Raw genomic sequence first — 27,085 nt, 5'->3', positions numbered from 1 at the left:
GCTATCTTTGGCAACTGCTTAACGAGAGTATTTCCTATGTTATCCTTTTCTGTCCTCCTCACATGACCCCTGGGATTCAGAACACTTGTTTCTTGAAGTGCCAGCCAAAGTTAGGCAGCTGAAATCCAGCAAAGGTCAGGGATAAATGATAGCATCCTCTGGAATACTAGGCTAGGTTTGACCTAACTATCTGGGAAAAAAAGTAATTGCTAATTCTGAATTATTTTTGTTGGGTGAAGAAGGAGATTACATGCCAAGAGACCCAGACAGGTGAACTCCTGCAGCAATCAACATTTAGTGCTCATTTCATTTTGGCTCAATTAAAGTGTATCATCTCTGTCTCTTATCAAGTAGGGAACCTTGCATTTTATGCATTTCACCCCATCTTGCACATAGAAACACTCAAAAGAAGCTTGTGAAATGCAGTGAGCAATCCCTAAACCTCATTCCAACCTTTCACCTTTGCTAAAATGATGATGAAACAGTGAAGTGCTCCAAAGGCAGGTAACCAAAGAAAGGAAGACCCAAGAGGCCATTGGAAACCATCACCCAGAAAAATCAACCCTGAGAAGTTGAATGTCTGTCTGTATATCTTTCTTCATGACAATGAAATACACAGACCAGCCTAGAGACTAGAAATGTGGCATTTTAATTGAATAACTTCATGCTTTCTTGATAATTTTATTTAACATAAATAATATCGACTTGTCACATTTGTATTTCCTTTAAACAGTCAGTATTTAATGAATTAGAGCCTGTACAGTGAAAAATTAGCTGGTTGTTAAAAAAAATTAAATTTTTATTGGTTTTGTTTACATAATAAAAGATCAGTAACAATAGCCACTTTAAGTGACCAAAAAATCCCCCCAGATATACAATTAATTTACATTGTTATATTACAGTTTTATAGTTAGCTACAGCATACTCATGTTTTTCTATAACTGTATTCCTTTGGCCATATGTAAGCTATCAATACTAAAAGGTGTTTGAAAATACATCCACATTAGCAGTAGATAATAAGGGAAAAAATAGGTTAAATTCTTTTATAAATCTTTTGAGCTGTGACATCCATGTTAACAATATTTTTGTCTGTTGTTAAGGTCTTTAATACTAGGAAATGTGTTTTAAAGTTAAACAGTAGCACCTTTTTCTATCTTGGTTTTGATTATGTAAAGAAATTATAGTTGTTTCTTATCAGTATGTTAAAATTTTGAATCAAACATTTTTTTAAAAAGTCACTGAAGGCAATTTTATTATAAATAGTGCTTGTATGCTTTTTGTGTCCAGTTTCAAAATTTGGCAAGATGATTACAGAACATGATACTGACATGGAGAAGGAAAGGGTATCAGGATGTAAAACTTCAGTATATGGTAATAAAAATATAAAATTTAAATAGAAATAAAAATATATTAATAAACTGTGAAAATAGTAGTGATCCAAAGTTAATTTAAAATTGAGAGTCTAAAATGTCTTCTATGATAACAGGCCTCTGAAAAAGTGATTGGGATGAAATTAATAAACATGTTGGTGGGTGATTTATAAATAGAGTCCATCGGCATGTGAATTAATTATTACTGCTTTCTTTTTGGCCACATTGTTCGGTTTTGGTTACTGTATCATCACATTTGATATTGGCAGAAAACAACATTACTAGCTTATTTCCAGCATGTGGCCCAGTTTACTAAAAGAAAGAAAAAACTAAAAATTTGGGCATATTTTAAGACCAAGTTAAAGCTCTTGGGCCCAATTTATTTCTAAAGTCACTCTGAGAACATTGCACTGTGTTTTGCTGGAACAAAATCAGGACCTTTTGCATTGATGTGACGAGGCAATGACGAACTTTAGGCTAAGAGTGGGAATCTGTCCTGTGGGTTTCCTCCCACCCCACCTCATTTCCTCTCTCCTCCGTTTTCTCTTGTACATACTTTCATACACATCTCATCTCAAGCTATCCTAAGGCACTTTGCTTAGAAGATCTAAACATTAGGCAGGAATGCACAAAGTTAAGACGTTCTTACAGTTTCAAAAAGCGGTTTTGCCTCTAAACAAAAGAAAAGCACCATGTCAAGCACACTTTTTTCTATTGGTTATTTACAAAAATAATACAAAAATTAGTAATAATCTTTACAGTTAGCTGTTAAATGTACTCATCTGTGTGATTTCGAAAAATAGTGTTTTAACTATAGCATTATACATACGCTAGAGACCATTTTAACTACAGCATGGGTGACAGTGGGTGCTACTTGCCCCTTTGTCATGTGGACACTGCACCAGGCAGTTCACAGTCTGTCTTATGAGGTCACTGGCATCTCTCCATGGTAAAGCTATGAACACAGGGCCTGCCCTCACTTAATCATCTACATGCAGTGTATATAGCTAAGTATTTACAGATGACAAAACCAAATGGAGTTTAAGCTACATCAGTGAAAGAAGATGATTTTAATAATCCTGAAAAAACTGTAGATAGTATTTTCTTTGTAGGGTATATGAATGGCAGATTCAAAGATGTCTTTTGGGATAGGCTTTCAATCATTCTGTTTCTCTTTGTGACGTTTGATCTTATCTGAATATAAAGGATGTAATGATTTTCTTTTAAAAAGTATTTTATATTACATGCAGGTGGAACATGTGCCAGTTTGTTACATGCTGCTTGTTTGTAACATTTCGGTTACATTTGCAGAATGCTGAGGTTTGGGCTTCTAGTGAAAGGAGTGTAATGATTTTCAAAAAACAGCCTTACTGTTTCTGTTACTCCCTCCTAATCACTTAAATGGTTCTAGTGTCCAAAAAATACACCAACTGGTCTCTCCTTTGCATCTAATTACAGTCTCATCAGTGGTTTGATTAAAAAGTTGTTTTAAAGGATATTAAAATTTTGAATGAGTAATTTAAACATTTAAAAGTTCTGTTTTACAGTGACTTATTCTTCCTTTGTATCAGATTCACATTGATTTAAAAAATAAGTTTTTTGACTAGAAATTCTGAGTGATCTCGTTTTTAAACCTAAGTGTTGTATGAATATCCTGGAAGTTATTAAGAGCTGTGTTGAAGTGCTAACTGTAAAAAGTTAAGTGCTTTCATAATGAGGCTTTCTTAATTCCCATTGATTTTCTTTTCATGCTGTAAACAGCTCATAAAATGTCATATGTAGCTATGAGTGTTAAAATAATTACACTTACCATTTTATTAGTATGCTGTGCAAATATATAGTTTTGTCGTTTTGTTGTGGCAAATGTTTCATTTTGTTTTAATGACTTATGTTCAAGATAAAGAAAATGAAATTCAGTGAATAGTTCTTCTTTCAAGATGAGCTGTATTTATTACTGGAACGGAAGTTGTCATATCCGTGATCATTAGCTTTGAACTTTAAGCACGATTGCTTTTCCTCCAAGGACTGTTTTTCTTCAAATGATTGGCACCAGCAGCATAAGCATGACTGTACAAAACAAAGTAACTCATTATATGTTAACATCAGTCACCTTTCCCAACTCTTCCTCCTCGCCAGGGTTCTGACTTTCTTTGCGTCATTAGGAGTTCTTGGGCCCTTTCTTTACATGCTCTTCTATTTTCCCTCTTAGAAGAATATAATCACAGTAGTAGCATATGATAATCGTTGTTAACCAAAAAATGCAGAGAAGAAAAAAACTATATAGTTAAAATTTCTCATCAAGAGAAAGCACCCTTTTTTTTTTTTTTTGAGACAGAGTTTTGCTCTTTGCGCAGGCTGGGGTGCAATGATGTGATCTTGGCTCACCACAACCTCTGCCTCCCGGGATCAAGCAATTCTCCTGCCTCAGCCTCCTGAGTAGCTGGGATTAGAGTCATGCACCACCATGCCCAGCTAATTTTGTATTTTTAGTAGAGACAGGGTTTCTTCATGTTGGTCAGGCTGGTCTTGAACTCCTGACCTCAGGTGATCTACCCGCCTCGGCCTCCCAAAGTGCTGGGATTACAGGTGTGAGCCACTGCACCCGCTGAGCAAGCCACTTATTTTTTTTTTATATTTTATATTTTATTTTTTATTGCATTTTAGGTTTGGGGGTACATGTGATGAACATGCAAGATTGTTGCATAGGTACACACATGGCAGTATGGTTTGCTGCCTTCTGTCCCCTCACCTGTATCTGTCCTTTCTCTCCATGCTATCTCTTCCCACCTTCCCACCCCACGCCCCTCCCCCATTTCCCCCCAACGGACCCCAGTGTGTAGTGCTCCCCTCCCTGTGTCCATGTGTTCTCATTGTTCAACACCCGCCTATGAGTGAGAATATACGGTGTTTGATTTTCTGCTCTTGTGTCAGTTTGCTGAGAATGATGGTTTCCAGGTTCATCCATGTCCCTACAAAGGACGTGAACTCATCGTTTTTGATGGCTACGTAATATTCCATGGTGTATATGTACCACATTTTCCCTATCCAGTCTATCATCGTTGGGCATTTGGGTTGGTTCCAGGTCTTTGCTATTGTAAACAGTGCTGCAATGAACATTCGTGTGCATGTGTCCTTGTAGTAGAATGATTTATAATCCTTTGGATATATACCCAGTAATGGGATTGCTGGGTCAAATGGGATTTCTATTTTTAGGTCCTTGAGGAATTGCCACACTGTCTTCCACAATGGTTGATTGATATTTATTCTTAGTTATTTGATAAATATTGTTAATATTTGATAAACATATAATTCAAGACTTTTCCTCATGAAAACAGAAATATTTGCATATACATGAAATATATAAACTATATATGTGTATATGTGCATGTACTTGAGTATAATTATTTTAGTGAAACTGTACTATATGTATACTCCATAATCTTACACATACTTTCACACACATCTCATTTTAAGTTATTCTAAGCCACTTTGCTGATGAGATTTAACCTGCTTTTTCTGACTTGACAGTGACATAAATATCTTTCCATGTTAATGAATTTAATATTGCTTTAGTATTTTTTCAGCCATGTTATTCTCATGTGTCTTTTTAATATTGTTAAACAATAAGGTTATATAGTATAAAAGCATCTCAGTTTTCTTCATCCAATTTTTGTCTTGAAACTTTTTTAAATCTAAAATTTTGTTCATTCCATTTGTCTTCTGTTCATTCTATATGTAAAAGGAAATGGCAAGTCCACTATTTTATGTCCTATAAAATGAGGGTGTTGATCCTGGTGAAAGTTATCTTCCAGCTCTAAAATTTGAGTTACGAGTGGGCAAAGAATGTTATAGGCTGCCTTAGTGTTTACAAGGAAGCTACATTCTTGGCTTTCCAGTAGTGTAATACCAGGGACAAATGGATTATTTTCATATCAGGGGAGGGGATAGTTTATTTCCTGTTAGATTGTTGGAGGAGTGAATGAATAAAAGGAGGATAAAATGCAAGCCGCTGAAGAAGGAATAATTTTACACATTTCATATTAAACAGCACATTACTGTTATACAAAAAGGTAGGAGGTAAAACCTAAACTATTTTTTTTTTGTTTACCTTGCTATTCTCATAGTCCATGTGAAAAAGAAACTAATTTAGTTACAATACAAATTGTGGCTGTGTAGTCCAAAATCTACCCAAAACAGGAAACAGTGTATTTAATTCATGTTTAGCCCTTATTTAATTATGTGATGTCTATCAGACATCAATGCATATAATTTTTATTACTTTTTGGAACAATTCCATGAGTATAACTGATTGGCTGAGGCAGTAGGAAGTGGCTGACTAGGATTTATAGGCAAAAATCAATTATAGTGATTTATAAGCAAAAGTCGTATTTAAAAAAATCATCCACGATGTAAATAAAGGGAAACTATAAAATAATTTACTAGATCTCTCTGGACAGATATATTAATAGTTTTCAAAGCTTATGTTTGATGCCATATGACAAAGAGGCTTTTTATTTTGGAATACTCTCTTACCTTAAAGCAGTTTTTGAATCTTTTGCTCACCAAATACAGAGCAATTGGGTTAATGCAGGAATTCAGTGAGGCCATGTTGATGCCAATATAGTCCAAGACCAACAGAAAGCTGCAATAAAATAACCCAAAATGTGTCTGTGAAAAATATGCTATTCTGAACATGTATTCATTGTAGACTTCTGTGCTTTTGTAAGGGGAAAAAAAAACCCAATAAACAACGTTTCTAGATTTATCACTCGTCTTTGCTAATAATGATCTCTGCCCTGTCTCTATCTCTGTCTCTGTCTCCCTCTGTCTCTAGTCTACTGACTTCCCTCCATTTCCCCCTCCCAGGCCCAATTCTTCTCTTTTAAAATAAAATCTCATGTGGAAGTATTGAGGCTGGCTGAAAAGAAATAATTTACAAACCACAGTGGAGAATTGGATCTGACGTTTTCCACCTTGCCACTCATCATCTTGACAACTCTGGCTCTCTGTCTCCCGTGTTCTGTGTTCTTCATAATCCCCCTTCCCCGCCCCTCTCAACAGGACCTCAGTAAAAACGGAGTCTTAGGGCTTCCTAAGGGTTAGAAAAATAGTAGTCTCTCTGCCTATAAAACAGATTAATGGAAACACTTCTGAGGGGCATTTGTTTACAACCATTTCTATTTTGCCTTTCTTACCTCAAAAGTTCACATCTATTGGGATCATTCTGATCATAAAGAGTGAGCTTCAGAATCCTGCTGAGATGGAGGGGAAGCCAACAGAGGGCAAAGACAAGGACCAGGCAAAAGACGGTTTTGGCCACTTCCCGTCTCTGAAATAAATCCACAGTCAGACTCTTTAAAGATGGCTCATTATATTCATAGCATTTTATCTTCTAAAACAATAGTTAATATTGCCTTCAAAAAGTTGGCTGGGTGCAGTGGCTCACACCTATAATCCCAGCACTTTGGGAGGCTGAAGCGGGTGGATCATGAGGTCAGGAGTTCAAGACCAGCCTGGCCAACATGGTAAATCCCTGTCTCTACTAAAATATAAAAATTAGCTAGGCGTGGTGGCATGTGCCTGTAATCCCAGCTACTCGGGAGGCTGAGGCAGGGAATCGCTTGAACCCTGGAGGCAAAGGTTGCAGTGAGCCAAGATAGTGTCACTGTACTACAGCCTGGGTGACAGAGTGAGACTCCATCTCAAAAAAAAAAAAAAAAAAAAAAAGTCAGTGACGTGTAAAAACTCAGGACACTGAGATTTAAATTGACTAGAGATTAATTTTTTAAAAATACTGATTCTCCCTACATCCTTTTAGATTATATAGATTATCTCTAAATAAATAATACAAAAATACTCTTTATATATTCAAAACTACCAGAAGCAAGAAAAAGGAAATATGCTCTGGTATATAGTAATGTTAATCATCATCATAATTTTCATATTTGTAATTATTACAACCATGAGATATCAAATATTTGTATTTTCTTACCTGTTTTAGGTGATCATTCAAAGCAATCTGCATGCCACTTTTCTTTCTCAACATTTCACAGGTCATCAGGGTATAAAAAAATGCAGTGATGGCCAATGGCAAGCAGAAATAGAAACTGAATAGCCACCAATCTTTTGCTGTCTTGTAAAACTATGGGGATGAGAGAATTTTTATAATTAATACAGAAAATCTTATGTAACGATGTAAACTTAAAAAAAATTCATCAGGGAACGATTATCTTCTAAATTAGATCAGTTTATATATACTACGTAGAAACCTTCAGGCCACACTTGCTGAACAAATAAATACCCATGTTAAATAAAACACATTTCCCCAAAAGGTATTTCAGTTCTCTAAGACACTGTGTTATAAGCATGCATAAAAACTTAAGCAGTTAGGCAAAATTTGAAATATTTGGTAATTCAATGTTTTGTCTTCACGTAAGAAAGTTATCCTTAGAGTATTCTTTGTGTGAAATATAACACCTAAATATATTACATATATATATATATATATATATATATATATATATATATATATATATATATATAAGTGTTTAGATGAAGTTCTCACTTTTTAACAAATTTGTGTAATGGCAACAACAGATATGAGAAGGTCCAGGTTAACCATTTAGCTAAGTAGCATATAAATCTAACCTCTCAAAAAGTTAAAAACTGCTTTTGACTTATATCATATCTCTTATTCTTTTTCTTCTCTGTTATCTTTTTCACTTTGGTTTAGATATCTGTGTTGGAGAGAAATTATGTAACCTAGGCAGCACATTTTTTTCCTCTTTACTAATAAGAAACAAGAAAATAGCGATTTCATTTTTGATTTCACATTATGTCCTTTGTTCTTTTACTTAGCATGATACATAGAGTGCATAAAGTTTTAATTAATCTCCTTATATATACAATAGAAAATAATCATTGGGAATAGACCAGCCCCCTTTGCATTAATTTCTCCTAACTCATTCTGTTGGGAAGACCCTTTTACACACAGGATCTATGTTCTGGAAACCAGCATCAGTATTCTTTTTCTATTCCCTAATCAAACGCTCTTTAATAAGTTACCAGGGCAAAGAGTTTCTTGCAATGGCAGCTTTCTCTTTGGCATCAAAGACAGAGAGAGGGGAGTCTTGCCATTCAGAATCCATCCATATCATGGTGACTTCTATCTGAACATCTGCTGGACTGTCCTCTCCTCTGACAACTACTTTGCCATTTTGTGCAGAATCTGCAGTAGTTGTCAGTCCTTATGGGGCTTTGAGTAGAAAAGCTATAAATTCACATCAATTCTCTCATGTGAACTTGGTTTATCTGTGCCGCTGAGATCAAGGGGATTCTTAGGGAGGTAGTGATCTATCTTCTTGCAGCTTGAGCCATTGGTCACCATTAACTCCATAGTTCTCAGATTTATACTCTTAATTTGTGCCAAGGACAGTCGTAAATCAATAGTTTCTCAAGGAGTGGTGAAGAGGGGGGAAAACAGCTTAATACTAATAAGGCAAGACCAGAAAGAAATATAAAAAAATGAAAAATTTACCTGCATGAAAGCTGTCTTCTGAACAGGATTAAGGAAGCAGATTCGCAGATAACTTCCTTTGTAGTCCATTGTAATCAAATCAAAACCTATGGCTTCAGGGATAGCCAGAACCACAGACACCACCCAGATCAAAACAATTTCTACTGCTGTCCATTTTGGAACCCCAATTCCTTTAATTCTACTCCAAGAAGCAACAGCTCGATATCTGAAATTAAAAATAGAATTGTATTTTAAGCTGGCATGCCTTAGTTTTATTGAACTATATAGTTTATTTTCTAAATAACATGGAAAACAATAGTATAGTGTTCAGAATATACTTGGCTTAAATAGAAGCTTATACCTGTCAATACTTAGAGCACATAGACTCAGCACAGTGATTCCCACGGAGGCTTTCTGTATGAAAGGTACCAGCTTACACATCTCAGCTCCAAAAGGCCAGTCCTCTGCGAGCAGCTGCATTGAGGAGACATGAAGCTCGTTAGAGGGTTTCATAAGATGCCCTCTGAATTGTATCACTTAGTGGAGAGTAATTAACATGCAGAATAGGATAAATTCTGGTTTTCATTCTTTTTCTCATGGACTACTTCTTTGAAAAGCACCATTCTTTGATATATCTATGGGACAGGAAAGTATGTTGGGACTGATGAAAATGCATCCAGCTTGGAAGAAGTCATCATGAGTTCTTAGAGTTAGCTTAGAGTTCACATCGCCTCATCAGAGCAAACTTGGGCCAGTTGCTTAAGTTCCTCCTGAAAATTGAACCTGTATACTGTCATAGAGTCATAAATGCCCAGGTCATGGCGAAAGCAAAAGGCAGGTTAATGAAAATTGAATGATAAATAGTCCTTAGCTGAGGAGACCTGACTTCCCTTCTATGCAGAACAGTATGTGCATTCATACACTTGTTCTTCACTGCAGTCAGTTTACCTAACTGAACGGTATTTCAGTTGGAGTAGCCACGCAGTTACATGAACACACCAGGCACATTCTTGCTTCGGGTTTCACTCTAGGTCCTTCCTTATCCTAGAAGGCTCTTTCCCCACAGACTCACTTGGTTAACTCCCTTACCTCCTTCAGGTCTTGCTCAAATTTCATAGTTTCAACATGACTTCCCTTGATCACACTATTAGATGCAGTGACCGGCCAGGTATCCCTATCTCCCTATGTTCCTTTCCTTTTTAGCCATAGTCTATCAATTCCTGTGGCAGATCACATTAACTTATTTGTTTGCTTAGTCTTTTCTGTCTGGATCCCTGGAGACAGAATGTGAGCTCCACAACTGCCTAGAACAGTGCCTGACACATAGCAGATGTTTAATATTAACAGTGCTTGATTCATAGACTCTAAACTGTAACAGGGACTGGCTACATAAGGAGCAAGAAGACATAGTTATTACTATTTTGTATATATATACATGTATATATATAATATGTAACATATGTAGCATGCGTATATATGTACATATATGTATTTCTCTTTATCTGATTGCAGACTATGCAACCATATATTATTAAATGTGGTTATTTTCTTTCTTAGGACAATTTAGTGTGTCCCAGACTGGTAAATGAATCACTTTAGGTAAACATCTGGATCAAATGTTCATGAGGTTTTGAAAATAAAGAAAAGTATTTCAATTTCATGGGTCTTAAAAATATTTTAAAAAACAGTTTTCACAAGTGAAAATTATTTTGAGACACAATGGAGTCTTTTCATCCTTTCACTAGTAGTGAAGACTCTACTGAGTTTGTCAAACTGAGTTGATTGTTTTATAACTAAAATGACGCCAAAGTCTAAAATGTGTGTCTTATTCTGAATTTGACTTGGAGATTCAACATAGGACTAATTTCATTTCTAAGTTAGATATCAAAACTTACACAGACATGTGGGACAAAAGTGAGCAGACTTATCATATATATGGCTAATGTGCGATCCTGAAGACCTGCAGGGCCAGGCAGGTAACACAGAGAAGTGGAGGGTGCCAGGTCTCAGGAAGTCATTGGTGTCAGGAAGATGATAGGGAGTGGTGGGGTCTGGGGTAAACTTTGTCTGAAAGGAGTAGTTGCTAATAAACACCACGCACTGTTTGCTAAGGAACTCCAAATACGAAAATCTCTATCTTGTGACTTCTGGGTTAATCAACTAACTAATAATTCTGCTTAGTCATTCATTCAATAAATATTTATTGAGCATTCACTATGTGTCAGACACCATTCTGAGCATTCCTACTCTCGTGGAGTTTACAGTCTAGTGAGGGAGGCTGTTAAACAGAGGCTGTGATCATATTGAGTGAGGGTGGGATTTGAGGTGTTTTCTTGATAAGCTTCTCAGCAACGTCACTCTGAAGAGGCAACATTTGAGGAGGGACTTGACTGAAATAAGACAGTAAGCCATGTGAAGAGCATTCTAGGCAGAAGCAAGAGCATGTACAAATGCCCTGAGGTCAAAATAAGCCTGGTGAACTGGAGGTACAGCAATGAGGCTGCTAGCTACTAAAGCTGTAGAAGAGTGACCCAGGCCAAATGCACGGAAAATGAGGTTGTTGAGGGAAGAGTTTGAATTTTTTCGTGAGGGAATTGATTGCAAGGTTTGGAGAAGGGAAATGGCATGATCAAGAGATCACTGTTGCTGCCCAGCATAGAATAGAATGTGGATCCAAGAAAGGAAGCACTGATGAGAACCGGTGGTAAGCTGGACCCTGTGTGCCCTGAGGCTGGGGAGAGTGGGTTATAGGCTATATATATTTTAAGGGTGGAGCTAGCTAGCAGGACTTGCTGATGGATTGGACACATGATATGAGGAGTCAGGACATTCGCAGAGGTTTATCACGTGCATGGTGATCCCCCAGTTACTGAAATGGGGGAGACTCAGTGCACCAGAGGTATGAACCAGCTTTGAACTCATGTTGCTTTAAAAGAACTGCCAGTTGCCCTTAGAAATAAGAATTAAAATTATCCAACTGGTTGCAGGGATTGTGCTAGACCTAACCTGGTATAAATTATTCAGACAATATTCTGATATTGATTACTCCTCTCTTAAACATGAAGCTTAATTTCCCTCTGAATGTGGGTTGGACTTCATGATTTGCTTTTAATGAATAGAATATAACAAAAGCAATGATGTGTGATGTCTGAGACTAGTTCCTAAAGAGCATCATGGCTTCCTCTTTCTTGAGTCACTTATTCTGGGAAAGGCCAGCTGCCATGTCATGAGGACACTCAGCCACCTCTGTGGAGAGGCCCAGTGGCAAAGAACTAAGGCCTCTTGAAAACATCAAGCATGAATTTGCCAGGTCTGTGAATAAGAGGATCCACCAGCCTTAGTTAAACCTTTGGATGACTGCAGCCCCAGCCAGTATTTTGAGTGACCTTCTTGAGAGACCTTGAGCCAGGGCCACCCAGCTAAGCCACTCCAAAATTCCTGAAGCAAAGACACAGTGTGATTTAATAAATATTTACTGTTTGAAGCCACTAAATTGTAGGGTCATTTGTTACTCTTCATTTGGAAACCAACATGCTTGTCTTTCATTGCTCACTTAAGTGAGTAGTGTATTCACATTTGAACCCAGATGGTCTGGAGTTTATGCTTACAACCACTATAACCTGCCTGAAAAGTTTTGAAGAAGGTGATCTTTCAGAAAAATGTTTAAAATTAAATCAAATATTTTTTAAACCTATAGTTATCTGTCAAATAGTGGTAAAATATCTAGATGCAGAGCAAAATCTTCTGCTCGCTTAGTGCTATGGTTAACTTTATGTGTTAACTTGACCAGCCACAGGTTGCCCAATTAAACATTATTTATTTCTAGGTATGTCTGTGAGGTTGTGTCTCAAAGAAATTCGCATATGAATTTGTGGACTCAGTATAGCCGATTGCTTTCCATGAGGTGGGTGGGCATTATCCAATATGTTGAGGGCCTGAATAGAACAAAAGGCAGAGGCAGAAGGAATTTGCCTGTTTTTCTTCCTGTCTGATCTGGAATGCCTCATTTCATCTCCTCTGGCCCTCAGAATGGTTTCTCAGGCCTTTGGACTTGGACTGAATTACACCACTGGCTTTCCTACATTTGGCAGCTTGCAGATGGCCGATTATGGGACTTTTCGGCTTCTATAAGCTTATAAACTGATTTCTCATTATCTATTTATCTGCCTATCTGTCTACCTACCTATCTATCTACCTATCCATCCATCTATCCATCCTACTGGTTCTGTTTCTCTGGAGAACCCTGACTAATCCCCTTAGTTATTTTATTCAAATAATGTCCAAACATTTGGATATTTTAAAATATTTTATTTTGTCTTAAATTATTTCCAAATATGTTAATATTGTTATCCTGTGGGTGCCACTATCAGAAGAATCAAGATGAATGAGCGCCCAGACCATTGAAAGGAAAGAAGTCTGGCTGATGAAAATGAGCTCTGCACTTAATCCAGGCCATGTTTTGAGGTCTCCATTGTTTTTGGCTCAGCCTAGAAATTGGATTATTGCTCTTCATACCACTGGAGGCCTGCAGCTCAACCTCTGACCCAAGCTATCACAGAAGACAGGGAAACACAAACTGAAAACTGTAACAATGCTCTTCAAGCTCAATAGAGAGATAGTTAGAAATGCAATCACAGCAGAGAGATTACAATTTTCTAGTCTACACTTTTGAAGGGAAAGAGACTGAAAAAAAAAAAGCATTAGCCTTCATCAGCTTTCAGCACTTCATGCTTTCAGATCAGAACTGGATGTATTGGTTCTGGAAGGCCACAGAAGATGCAGGAAGAGCATGCAGTGTTGCTTCCATTTTTTTTTGCAGTGAGAAGGATGGCTTTGGCAAGACTCTGTATGCTCTTCCTGTAAAAAGCTTAACCTCTGTCTCAGAAGCCTTTGTGGCAAAGGCTGATACTCTGTGACAGAAACCATGCCCACTATTGATGCTCATCTCTGTCATCTTAATGGCCTCTAGCAAGGAAGTCTTTAGGAGGCAAGTTAATGCTTGAAAATTATCTAAAATATAAGGGTATCCACCTGTTTAATGCAAAAAAAAAAAGTCCTGAGTGGGGAAAAACTATGAAGTTAAAAAAAAAAATTTACTCTCAACCAAGAAGCCATCTTTAAAATCTGGTGAGAGATTTTTCTTATAGTAGGTGGGTATGAGTCTTAGACATTCATTTCTTCATCATTCTTTGGGAAAAATGACAACATCTAACATCTATAGTTTGAAGTCTAATGACAGAGCTTTCCCCACTGAAGAGGAAATGGATTCACTTTATTGCAAGAGGAAGCAACTCTAACTTGAAATCCAGCAATAACACATTCCTTATTCCCTATTTTTAGTTTTTTCTTCGGACTTTACCCCATTAAATTAGATAACTTAAGGGTGAGGTCTGAACAGTGAAGATAATGCAAACATGTCATCAAAAGGCAGTCTCTCTGATGGCAAAAAGGAGGTTTAGAGTTCCATACTGACACTATGTCCCTTCCACATAATTTAAAATTTTAAATCCTATTTAAAATTAAGTTGAATATATGTTACCTAAAATTTATCAAATATGAGCCAGTTGGCAAATACTCACATAACTGGCAAAGCTGGCACTGCTTTTCATATCATAATGTCTCATCTAACTGAATAGCCTTTGTTGGCAAAATGGTGTCCTGCTGGCAAAGTGGTGTCCATTTGACAAAATGATAGCCTGTGTTTGTGCTGACCCATTTTACCCCAAGGCTTATACAGCTTCTCTAGAACATTTCTTTTGGATAGTAAACACAAATAAATAAATAAACACTAGATTGAAAAAAGATGTGACCATACCAGCTAAAAGATTTCTATTCAAGGAAGACCATGATTTTATAACTTTACATTGGAGCAGCTGCTTGAGAAAGAAACAAGAGAATTCAAATAAATTATTCTACATTATAAAGTCATTTTTATATTCTAGTTTAAAACATTTCTAAAAGGATAAATAATATGAATAGGAAATAAATATTCTTATTTATTTGAGAGTTTTGTGAAGTGAATCCTACAAAACCTCTCCAACTGAGAGATTTACAGTTTTCATTTCTCCTTCTAATTAAAAATCACATACTTAAGATATTAAATGAAGAAAAAAGATCCTGTTAAGACACCCCTGTTAATGTCAAAAGGCATTAAAAGCCCCATAAAGTCAGGAAATGCCAAGGTTATCCATCTTGCACAAGCAAATGTTCACTCGCCTCATTAACCATACATAGCATTTCCTTTTTCTGTTTTATTAAATTACAAGTATACATTGAGCTTTAACTTTTTATTTGTTTTCAGAATATTCCACAACATTTATAATGCATAGCACAGTGCTTGACACACAGCGGTCACTCATTCAATGCTTGTTGAATACTGATGAATGGATGAGTGAATGAATGTATTTGAACATATGGCAGTGGCTGGGCATGGTGGCTCATGCCTGTAATCCAAGCACTTTGGAGGCTAAGGTGGGTGGATCACCTGAGGTCGGGAGTTCAAGACCAGCCTGACCAACATGGTGAAATCCCGTCTTAAAAAAACAAAAACAAAAACAAAAACAAAAACAAAAAACACCTCTGAAATGATCATATGGCAGAAATAATCTATGATAAAACATTTGTCATAGGCTTTTCAGTTCTCATATTCTACATATATTCTTTAGAGAATAGACATGACTGTATATTTACTGTTTATATATTCTAGTCCTGATGATCAGGTCTTGGCACATAGAATTGGAAACTCTAGAATTGAGGCTTGAATGTGGGCTGGACTCTTGTTGGAGTTCTGCTCTTCCACACAGTCTGGAAAATGTAAAGACAAAAATTCCTCTCCTACCCTCTCTCTCCTACTCAAACTTGTCAAGGCAATGACTGATATAAAACAGAACCTACTGTTTCTCACTATGTAATGGGATTTTATGAGGAGGTTTAGTTGTGGAGAGTATTGTAAGTTTCATGGAAGTAGATGCAGTATTATAAGAGATGATTGTTTTAGAGCAGGTGTCCCCAAACTGTGGCCCGCGGGCCGCATGCGGCCCCGTGACGCCATTTATCCGCCCCCCTGCCGCACTTCAGGAAGGGGCACCTCTTTCATTGGTGGTCAGTGAGAGCACAGTAGGTGGCGGCCCTCCAACGATCTGAGGGACAGTGAACTGGCCCCCTGTGTAAAAAGTTTGGGGACACCTGTTTTAGAGGGTGAGTGGTGTCATTAAGAAGACAAACAGGGTTGCTTTGCCAGACTGCAGTCTATTCCATCTTGCGATAAACTGTGAACGTTTCTTTAAATGACTGGTATTATATAACTGTTTTCACAGTAGAGTCAAACAAGGAAAATAATGGAATGGCTGCATTTCACAACTTTGGGAAAGGGTGTATTGTTCTGTTTTTATCTCTGTTTCCTGTAGTAGATAAGAGTTTTTCTGTGCTTGAACTAGAGTTTTAATAAGATAGGACCCCTTCATTCAAGGACTTCCATGTCAGAACTCTCTCTGTATTGATACATAGAGAAAAAATTCACAGTAAGCTTTGAATTTGAAGTCAATATGCAGGTCGAGTGCTTGGAATTTTTTTTTTCTTGACATACAGTGCAACTATGCCCTGAGGGACAAATATAAATTACGATTTCTACCCTAAGTCTCTCAAAGTGCACTTAATCACTTAACGATTAGGCTATGTGAGTTAGAAATATGTGGGTCAGAAATAATGCTAGCTTATCCCCCAGTGGTACCATTTCAATAGATTACAATATGTACAGTGCCCCCTAGAATTGTGCAAGGCAGTGGTTCTGTGCATGGGAATCTATTTCATGCACATCCACAGAACAGAGGCCTTTTCACAGCTCTGGAAAGATTCCTACAAGCTGAAATAGAAAAATGGCTTATGTCAATGAATTAAAGTTCTTGAAACAAAATCTCTAAGAGAAACAAAGAGATAGAAAACAATTTTTAAAAATATTTCATAAGAGAAATGGAAATTTACCTCAAATATATTTTCTTACCAGAAGTTTATTTCTAAGTCTGTGACAGGCCAGGAAAGAAATTGATTGCTCGTCTCTTATCTGATTTAAAAATATATCTACAGTTTGAGCTTTAAAACTTACTGACACATTACATATTTTGTAAAGATCCAACTAAGAGAAATAACAAAGCCCATTCACAAACCTGGCCTATTATTAGATTCATTTATCTGAATTGGATCTTCTAAGATCACTGGTGACGTCTGAAGAAACTGAAGAATGAGAACCTGAGGGCCTCCTGGCTCAGAACAAGACTTGCAAACTAGATGAAGTCAACAAACTCTAGGAAGTAACTTCATGCCATATTTATGCCTAATTCTATCTGTGGAATATCTTATTGGATACTGATAAGCTGTGATCAGAAAATGTCTGATGACCATGGAATCTGAAAGCCCTATAAGATAGTCTGAAAACACCGAGTGGGAAGAAGACAGCGTACAGTGTAAACATTCTGAGGATAGTTTTCCTTCTTTCTGGAAACTCCAATAAAACTCAAGAAGAGAGAGGCAGCGAAAAGACATGGGTCAGCAGGCATGAGTACAGTTTTGAGCCTCAAAAGGGGAGACTCACTTGAGAAATGCTTCAATTTTGCTAATAAATTTCTGACTCAAGAATGATCTCTTCTATCTTATCCGTTCACCCCATCTCCTCTCTCTCTCTCCCCCCCCTCTCTCTCTCTCTCTCTCTCTCTCTCTCTCTCTCTCTCTCTCCCCCCTCCATGTACCACCACATTTTGGCCATTTTCTTGTTCCTTTGCATTTTCACCAGAGGCCCTTTAGGGAAGGATAAATAACTCTCTAAAATAAAAGCATTGGAAATAATAAAAAGTCTAAAATTAGAGAAGTTCTTGGCTGAGGTATCCCCACACACCACATCCAGCTATCTCGCAAACATAACCAACCTCTTTTTAACTGTGCAAAGTCCTGAAAGAAAATGTTTCACATCATAAATTACATCTTGAATCTTATTTCAGCCTAGGCTTTATCTGTCAACATCCTTTAAAGCACGTAATCATTTATTAGCATTTGGCATGTTTCTCTAAAAATAATGAACTATAGCATATTAGCCACACAGAGGTACCCTTATATGGGTTTCTTTGTGATTTGAAGAACATGGCTCCCTGGCCTAGAGACAGTGGGTTTGGCTGTGTTATCCTTTTTACAACTATGGAAATACCTTCAGTCTTGAAAGACTCACTTTAAATGAGCAAAAGAGAAATGTAAAGCTTTTGATAGATAAGCCTTGCCATATTGAAAGAAAACCCTACCTTGATATTTGTAGAGGCTTGAATTTATGGAGTGACCAAGTGGCCGATCAAAGGCAAACACAAGAAGTAACATAGACTTTAACCTAGAGAACCTTTCATTTCCCAAGGCTAAGTGCTTACTGATCATTTTATTACAGAAATCTGTGACCAACATGTGAAACAGTGAATTGGGAATAGGAAGTCTTGAGTTTCTGGTTAATTTGAATTCTGCTATCAACCTGTTATCTGACTATGACCAATACTTTAATACAGAAGGAATCAAGCTTTCTCTTTCTTTTTCATTTGGACATTGGTAAAAATATGAGAAGAAAAAGCACTGCTCTTATGTCTTGGGTATAACATTATTTGTCCACAAGAATTTGTGTAGTATAGACAGTTGAAGCCACTAAGCTAGATGGGTGTCGGGGGTATTTGTTGTGTTTGTTAACTGACTCCAGGTTATTCAAACTAAAAGCCTGACTCTTTATTAACAGCTTTTAAATGTTAATACTTTAAATATGCTTACTTGGTGCTCCTTAAAAACTATTTTGCTTTACATAAATAAATCTCATTTGGTTCAGAATGCTTATGCTAGTAACATATCTTTAAATATTACTAAAATATCTCAGTTACTTGACTGGAAATAAGAATATTGTTATTAAATTGGGAGAAATTAGACTTCCTTCCCAACGATACCTTTATTCTTGTATTGCTATATAAACATATACTTCAGTTTACTGATTGGAAAATTATAACTTCGAAAGTTAAAGTTCTGTTTAACTTTTGAAGTTATAATTTTGGTGATGTTCCGTCAACTTTTAACTACAAAACTAGTTAATTATACATAAACTTGTTAAGTACCAGAAACAGTCTAAGATGGGATAGTGCAAAAGGTAAATTTGTTCAGAAAGATAATCCTGATGGTATCAAAAGCAGAAAATGTCTGATTACCTGCCAAGGTCACTTCACTGAAAACTCATTTGTGGGTTCAGTGAAGCAATACCACATTTTGACATACCAGCATTTTCATGTTATATGTACCCACATTTAACTGGTTAAACGTTAAAGATCTGCAGTTTTGCCTTTTAGAACTATGAATGCAGCCTCTTTGCCTTTAATAGTAGCCTACAGGTCTTAACTGTAAAACCATCTAAATGCTCTCCACTGGGTCACCAGCCTAATTGTTAGCTCACCATCATCACTGGCCACCTGATTACCTTTGGATGCTTACTGAACTGGTTAATGTGGATATTGATATTTGTCCTCTCAGTTTGCAAGCAGATTTGTTTTTAAATTCAGTTTCTTTGCACATAAAGGAAGCTATATTTGAGAGCTAACTTCATTAACTCAGTTATCCATGTAAATATAACATAAAGAAAGTTAATAAAATTCAGAAGTAATTTAAGAATTCATTATTTGCTCAAGAACTTTTAACTTCTCCCCAACCTGCAACCAAGTTTTGGTAAATATCATTGCCAGATCAAACCAAGCCAAATCAACTAACCAAGCAAACAACAAAATAAACACATTTATAGCATCCACAAGTACACCGGGCTCTCTTGCTTTTTACCCAGCTTTGACATCTATGCTGCTACAACTTAGTAGTCAAACACCAGGCTCTCATATGAACAAATATCTAGATTACCCCATTTATTTTAGGATATATAGGAAGGGCACAATAATTAGCTTATGAATAAGGAGAAATTAATCTTAACATCAGTCAGTCAAGCACTGGCTTTTGGTTCTGGTATATATGTAGACTATGTAAATATTAAGCATGGTGGCCCATATACATATCACAGATAGACATTAATATGTATTTATATCCATATTGAGATATTGTATGAAATAGTTATTAAAACCAAGAGTACAAGAATAACTTTGAAGCACAGTACGGCAGTATCTGTCAAAGTTACAATGCACACACATTTTGATTTAATAATTTTAGTTATCCAAATTTGCCCTTTAGATGTAGTCACTCACGTGTGCGGAGTCACATGTACAAACATGTTTGTAGTCATGTTTGTCATGACAAAAGCTGGAAAACAAATACTCAAAATGCACACAGACACACAGACACACATTTTAATAACATTTATTGTTTGCTTATGTGCCAGGCCCTGTGCCAAGTGACATTCATCTTTTTACTTATATATCTATACATTCTTATAAAACTTAACATTTTAATGTATGTACATTTAATGTAGGCATTCTTATAAAACTTAACATTTTAATGTATGTATATATATTTAAATAAATATCTCCTTTGGATGCTTGAGGTTTTCATTGTTCATCTGGATGGTGTTGTGTAATGTAGGCATAGCCCTAGTGTGTGCCTATGAGAAGTGTAAGCAAGTCCCATTATCTTCTTCATGTTTCCATGAGTTTGAAGTGCTTCAGCAGCCTCAATCTGCTAAGTGTCCTCAGACACTCCCCTAGCCTTCAACACAGGACTTCCCCACAACACAGGAGACCTACGAGAGTGGTCTGATTCTACCTAAAAGTTTCCAGGGACCCAGCTCCTTGAGGAAGTCTAGGCAGATCAGACATGTTTGCCAAGGCTTTTCAGCTTCTCACTGCAGCAACTCTAGATATAAAGTCCCACCCGTGCCACAGCCTGAACACTGTAGCTTCCAGCAAGAGCTATGACATTTTGTGATTTGTTAACTTTACTGAACTCTAAATTTATTAAAATCCAGATTAATAGAATAGATTCAAATGGACATTTCTGGGCCTCTAGTCCCTTAGTGTGTCAACAGGACAGTTGGAGAATTTTAGAAACTCCCAGAAATTGTGTATAATGAGTTCTCAAAGAGAATTATAACACCCCACCAAAAAAATTAGAAATCACTGGTTTAGGGCCGGGTGCGGTGGCTCAAGCCTGTAATCCCAGCACTTTGGGAGCCCGAGGCGGGTGGATCACGAGGTCAAGAGATCGAGACCATCCTGGTCAACATGGTGAAACCCTGTCTCTACTAAAAATACAAAAAATTAGCTGGGCATGGTGGCACATGCCTGTAGTCCCAGCTACTCGGGAGGCTGAGGCAGGAGAATTGCTTGAACCCAGGAGGCGGAGGTTGCGGTGAGCCGATATTGCGCCATTGCACTCCAGCCTGAGTAACAGGAGCGAAACTCCGTCTCCAAAAAAAAAAATAATAATAATTTAAAAAAAATTAAAAAATCACTGGTTTAGATTCAAGCCTCTCATTTTAGGGTATATTAAATAGCCTTCATAACTCATTTAAATTACTTTTTTCTGAATGATTATACCTGGCCACTCTGAAATTCTGAATGCATTAACAAAAGTATGGTGCCACAGTTATTTAGGTAAATAAATGGCTTTTAACTAGTTCTAGTTTAGACATTTTGGTAAATTAAGCCTTTAGAATAACTTCCATTGATATTACACACTACAGACCAGCGGAAGGGGATTTTAAGGGACAGAAATCCTAACTCAAATTAATTTCTGAAAATGTTTACGAATATTCTACTGTGGGGTACAGTATTATTTGCCATAATTCCACCAATGCTCTCAAATGAGGTCTTAAAACATACTCACGGTTGGAGACAGCCATGCAGTGCCTGAGCACACTTAGTGCAGTGGGATGGGGTGGACTGCAGGGTGTTGGGCTCGATGGTCTGGATTCAAGCCCCAGTTTAATCATTTTGTAGTTGTATGACTTTAGGCAAGTAACTTCTTCACCTCTCTGACACGTGGTTTCCCTAGATCTAAAACTCGGATTACAGCGGTACCTCCTCTACATGAGTGATTTAATGAAATAAACCAAGTGCCTAATATCACAAATGGTGGCCATTATTATTATATTGTATCTCAAGCGAAACCTAAGCCCACAAGGTAGGATTTAATAATGATGACCTTAGTGATGGAACCTAATGTGATGAATGTGTTTATGACCAATATAGATTACTAGATGGACAGATTTGTAATGACTTATTAGTTTATTTCAGAAGTAAAAACACAGTCATGTTAAGACTGGATAGTTTTAGGGAAAAGAATGGAACTTCTTAGGGAAATAATAAAGGAGTTTGAAATGAAAGGGAAACTGTGTGCCTTCTTGGGAGTCACATATTCTCTGGTTTATCACAAATACTAATTTAACCAAACAGAGGAAATAAAATAATTCTGGGAAAGCAGATTTATATCTGTCCTGGAGACAACACACCAAAACCAAAAAAATCTTCTCAATCCCATCTTCTAAACAGCACTTGAGCTACTGTCTGATTTAGAAAGGTTTCTGAGTTAGACATGTGGGGTTTCCTGACCCCCCAAATAGACCTTTAATAAAATTCTGTGCCAGCCTAGGAAAACTTGATTGTAATCTCCCTTTGGAAAGAAATCTTGTTAGATTTATTTTCAAATTCACCACAGTACCTTGTACTGAAAAGTTCTCAATTCAGTTTTGATGAATTGAATTGAAATTCTTTTGCCAAATTAGAATGGCAAGACTTTTTTGTGGGACATCTTAAAGAGTTGCTTCTGGATCTAATGGAGTTGTGACTACACTTAGAGATCTAATTTCAGCCCATAACAAGTAAATCCTCACAGTTCATCAGAATCAATTGCCACACAGGATTTTAGGATTTCTCCAGTTGATTCCCCCATTTCTGGGAGTAATTCCCTTTAGAGAAAACTAGATCCTTATCCAATGCGCATCTCTAAGCCTCAGAAATGTTTGGAATTCCCCTTAAAATATAGCTATTGGGTTAGGATTTTTAGAGATTCATGAAGGGAAATTTACATGCATGCCTTGTAACTACTCCTGCCAATACGTCAAAGCATCCCCTACAACATTTTCCCACTTTACATTCCATTTTTTTCTCCCTTGTACTGAAGCCAGGGCTAGCCATAGACAAATCTGCAAAGCACAATTCCATTTCCTTACATTGTGATTGTGTTTTTATGTGAAACTTTTTATTGCTGCTGCTACTGCTGGGAAAGTTTTAAATATTTTCATATGTCTTTGAAATTTTCCAACTGTTTTACTTAGACTACTTTTTTTTTAAGCACCATAAAACCTCAGTAGGTGGGCAATAGCAGCCTTACTGAGAAATTGAGGTAACTGAGGCCCAGAGGTGCTGGGATGTGTCTGGAGTTCCAAAGCAACCTAAAGCAACCTGGTTCTTTGTTTCTAGTGACGCCCATGATAATCACACAATAATGTTAACTAATGAAACCCTTACAGACTTTGAGTGCTCTTTGATCTTGTCCATGACCAAGGAGCAAGGGGTGCCGCCATATGGCTTGCACTTTGGAACCTGACAGATTTGGGTCTGATCCCCAGCTCCATCTCTCACTCATTTACTTTGCGCATCCTACCAGTCATCTGTAAAATGATTGTAATATCTACTTGTGGGTTGCTGGAAGGAATAAAGGAAGTAACACATCTCACCCAGTCCTTGGCCCACTGTTGATATTTAATAAAGAGCAGCTGTAGTCACTCACAGCAGGTGAACTGTGTTTTTCCCAGTCAACAGTCTTTTCTTCCAGGCCTTTTGTTTCCTAAAAACCTACTTTGTACCCGCTACTTTCAGAGTCTTCCAAGGAGTGCTTCCCAAAGTTAGTGGGCATATGAATCACCTAAACATCTTAAGATGCAGATTCTAATTTAGTAAGTCTGGGGTAGCCTTGCAAACTCTCTCAGGTGATGTCAATGCTCCCTGTCCGTGGACCACACACTTTTGAGTAGAGGATATACCGCATCAGCTGCACTTAGGAACTATATCTTTCAGGGCTAGTGGTTCTCAAACTTTACAGTTCATCATAATTACATAACAACCTTGTTAAAATACAAATTACTGTGCTCCACTCCAGAGTTTCTGATTCAGTAGTTCTGAGGCCAGAAAGGGGTGAGGCCCGAGAAATCTTCATATACAAGTTCCCAAAGTGATACTAACACTGCTAGACTGGGGACTACACTTGTCCTAAGCTTAGCAGAGGGCTACTGAAGACCTGAATGGAATTTGATTCCAATGGTTACTGATTTTTATGAGTGGACAGAACCAAATGGAATTTTTTTCCGATGATTACTGACTTTTAGAACGGGCAGAGTCTTCAGAGGGAGCTAAAGGGAAACCACCTCTAAAAGCTTTCTCATCTCCCTGTCTCCAGCCCCGCGGGCCCCCTTTCACAAGCCCGCCATGATATTAGCAGGCGCCCTTTACCTTATAGACATTGATAGGGATGTCAATGATGATGTGCAGCAGGTCTCCCAGAGCCAAGCTGGCGATCAAGATATTGGGACCGTTTCGCATGCACTTGTTCTTGTAGATGATTCTCAACAGTGTGGAGTTCCCGATGATGCCCAGCACGAACACAAGGCAGGACACGACCGTGTTGATGTATTTGAAAGTCTCCTTGATCTCGATGTGTCCTTGGCACGGGGGAGGGGAGTTGGTGCGTGGCGGAGATCCCGCCGTCCTCCCTCCTTTAGGCACCTCCGCAGGTGCAAACGACTGCGCCTTACTGGCGTTGGTACCCCTGGGCCGGAAGATCTTAGTGGGTGGCGTCATTATCTCCGCAGTTTGCAGAAGCAGAGTAGCCCTGGCAGGCGGGAAGCCTCTCTCCTCTCCCCAGACCCGCGACACGCCGCAAACCAGAACCAGCGCCACCAGGGCGCCTCCGTACAGACTTGGCGGCGGCTGCATGCTGCTGCCTGCTCCAGTAGGCGTCCGGTGGCCGCTCCGCAGTTTCAGAGCCTGGAGACAACTAGGAGAGGGAAGACAGCACACGGGTCAGCTACCCGAGCCCGTCTCTGAAAACGCTAGCACCGTGCACCGCCTCTTTGCAAGTTTCCGCGAGCAAAAGTAACTCAAGTTTGCGCGCCACTGGGGAACTTGGCGCGCGTGACTAGCCAGCGCGGGTCGGAACTCCTTTCTGATGCTCTCTCTCCTCTGTTTTTCTTCCCCCGCTTGGCCGGGAGGGGGTAAATCATATGCAGTGGGGCGGGGCGTTCTGGAAGGGGTGTGCCGGGGAGGGAATGATGAGAGTCCAAGGCAAAGCTCTGAAATCTTTCAGAGCTTTGTCGGGAGAAAGACAGGCGCGCCTTAGTTACGCGTATGTGGGAACTGCGGAATTAAAGCACCTAGAGGCCAAGAGTTTGTGTCAATCTCTGCGTTTTGCCCCGCAGGGGAACCCCTGTACCCCGCGACTGAACTCGAAAGACTCCTCCCACCGCTACTCCCAGGCGGGCAGCGCAGCAGCTCCCCCAGCGCGCCCGGGAGTGTACAGGGGGATTCGGAAACTCCCAGAGACTTCTCAAGTCAGCAGGAGCTTGGAAACCACTGTTCCCTCCAAGTGGCTTCAAGCACTCGGGCTCCTTCGTTTACCCCAACTTCATTACCCCAGCGGGGTTCCAGCCTGCTTCGGAGGAGGAGCACCCCTCCCCTGAGCTGCAGGAGGGTCTGGCTCAGAGGAAACGCCAAGAGAATGTCAAACAATGTGGCCTCCACCGCTTGCTCTGGGTCTCTGCTGCCCTCAGACAAGTACTTTTATTCTTTCATCCCTTCCCCGTCGATCACCGCCAGACTCCTCCCACACCTTCCGACCCCACTGCAACCTTTCCCCATGGGCGATGCCTGGACAGCATCACTACTAGCTGCCCGAGGGAGGGGACAGTCCTTGGCCAGGGACACGTCCCAAGAGGCTGTTTATTTGTTAAGAGTTTTATGCTCTTCAAATGAACTTAAATCAAGGGCAAGTCATCACGTACCAGGTGACACTCTGGAGCTCCCGACTAGAAAATTGAACTTTTAATGCCAAGTGTGACTTTTCTTTCAGGTAAATGTTCCACTGCTGTGATAGTTAAGGTTGGTTTGTGGGCGCTGCTCTTTGCTTTGCTTCATTTTGCCCTGAAGTTTCATTTCAAGCCCACATTGACCCCAATGGGGAACAGCTCGATCTTTTCTTCCCAGGCCCTCTCACTGCCCCGAGAAAGGATGACAAGTCCTCCTCATTTTCACTAGGACAGCTTGTCTCTTCCTGCCGCAGTCTCAGTGTTGGGCGATCTCAGCAATTTTTACGCTGTACCTATGAGAGACTTGATGCTTATAGGAGACATGAAAATAATCAGAAAGATGCCATGGAAATTCAACATGATTTTTTTTTTTTTTTTTTTACCAGGCAGAGCGATACAATAAAGCCTTCCTATCCATTCTTGAGCTCCATGTTTATGGCAGAGAGGAAAATAACAGTGACTGATAGTTTTGCCCAGAGATTATGTAAAAGAGGTCAGGAAGTCAGGCTTGGAGATGTGCTGGAGAGTACTGTGCCGTCCTCCAGTCGACAAAATCCCTACTGGATCTAAGAAACTTCAAACCCAGAAGCAACCATTCCGTCTAGCAGTTTTGCCCAGAGACCAGGCAGCTCATTTTTGGCTTCATATTAGTTAATTGCATAGATGGGACAAGAACCTTGGATTTTTGGCTCTTAGGCAATGCTTTCTGGGACAGTGGAAGTAGGAAATCAGTTTCTATTTAAAAAGGTAAACTTTAAGTATGAAATATGGTTAGCAACATAGTTACGGAGTAAGGCTAAAGGAATGAGAAATATGGCCTAGGGTTGTGAGTGCTAATTCCAAATCTGGCTATTTTGAATTGCAGTCTTATCCTCCCTGTCTCTTAAAAAGGAGGTCAACATTCAGTTGCTTTGTAGCTGAGCCAAGTAACAATATACAATGTTGTCTGAATAAGGAATTATATGGATGCTTTGGAATAGGAATATTTGCTTAGTTGACTCCACCTAGTGTTGATTCAGCCCTTCTTATACAAGCTTTCTTGGGTTCATGCCTAGGGCTCCTATGGGGTGACTTTCCTCCCTCACTACTATCCCTCCCCACTGTCATCTTCATCTCCTTCTCCATTCATATTTCCTCCACTGAGTCCTGGCAGTCTGCTCTAATCCTCACTGAGGTCTCTTT

The 27,085-nt window shown here is 38.6% G+C and overlaps 1 protein-coding gene across 1 annotated transcript; it reads right to left on the bottom strand.

The window, feature by feature from the left end:
* Positions 1-665: 665 nt before the first annotated feature.
* On the bottom strand, positions 666-25,096 carry EDNRB (endothelin receptor type B). The gene is made up of 7 exons (XM_010341645.3): positions 24,333-25,096; positions 9,248-9,360; positions 8,908-9,112; positions 7,363-7,512; positions 6,566-6,699; positions 5,904-6,012; positions 666-3,437 (listed from the first exon to the last, which is right to left on the bottom strand). Exons 1-7 carry the CDS (start codon positions 24,813-24,815, stop codon positions 3,303-3,305), a joined length of 1,329 nt encoding a protein of 442 aa, XP_010339947.1. The 5' UTR covers positions 24,816-25,096; the 3' UTR covers positions 666-3,302.
* Positions 25,097-27,085: the final 1,989 nt, after the last annotated feature.

The sequence above is a fragment of the Saimiri boliviensis genome, chromosome 16 (genome assembly GCF_048565385.1).
Source record: "Saimiri boliviensis isolate mSaiBol1 chromosome 16, mSaiBol1.pri, whole genome shotgun sequence".
NCBI classification, from domain to species: Eukaryota; Metazoa; Chordata; class Mammalia; order Primates; family Cebidae; genus Saimiri; species Saimiri boliviensis.
Note: the sequence above shows the minus strand (reverse complement) of the source record. Positions and strands in the feature narration are given on the sequence as shown.

Excerpts from the sequence above, each read along its gene's own strand:
- EDNRB (XM_010341645.3), bottom strand. The coding sequence starts at position 24,815 with ATGCAGCCGCCGCCAAGTCTGTACGGAGGCGCCCTGGTGGCGCTGGTT. Across the intron at positions 9,113-9,247 it reads TGTGCTCTAAGTATTGACAG|ATATCGAGCTGTTGCTTCTT; the intron begins GTATAAGCTTCT and ends TTTTAATTTCAG. Across the intron at positions 6,013-6,565 it reads AATAGATGTGAACTTTTGAG|CTTTCTGTTGGTCTTGGACT; the intron begins GTAAGAAAGGCA and ends ATTTTATTGCAG.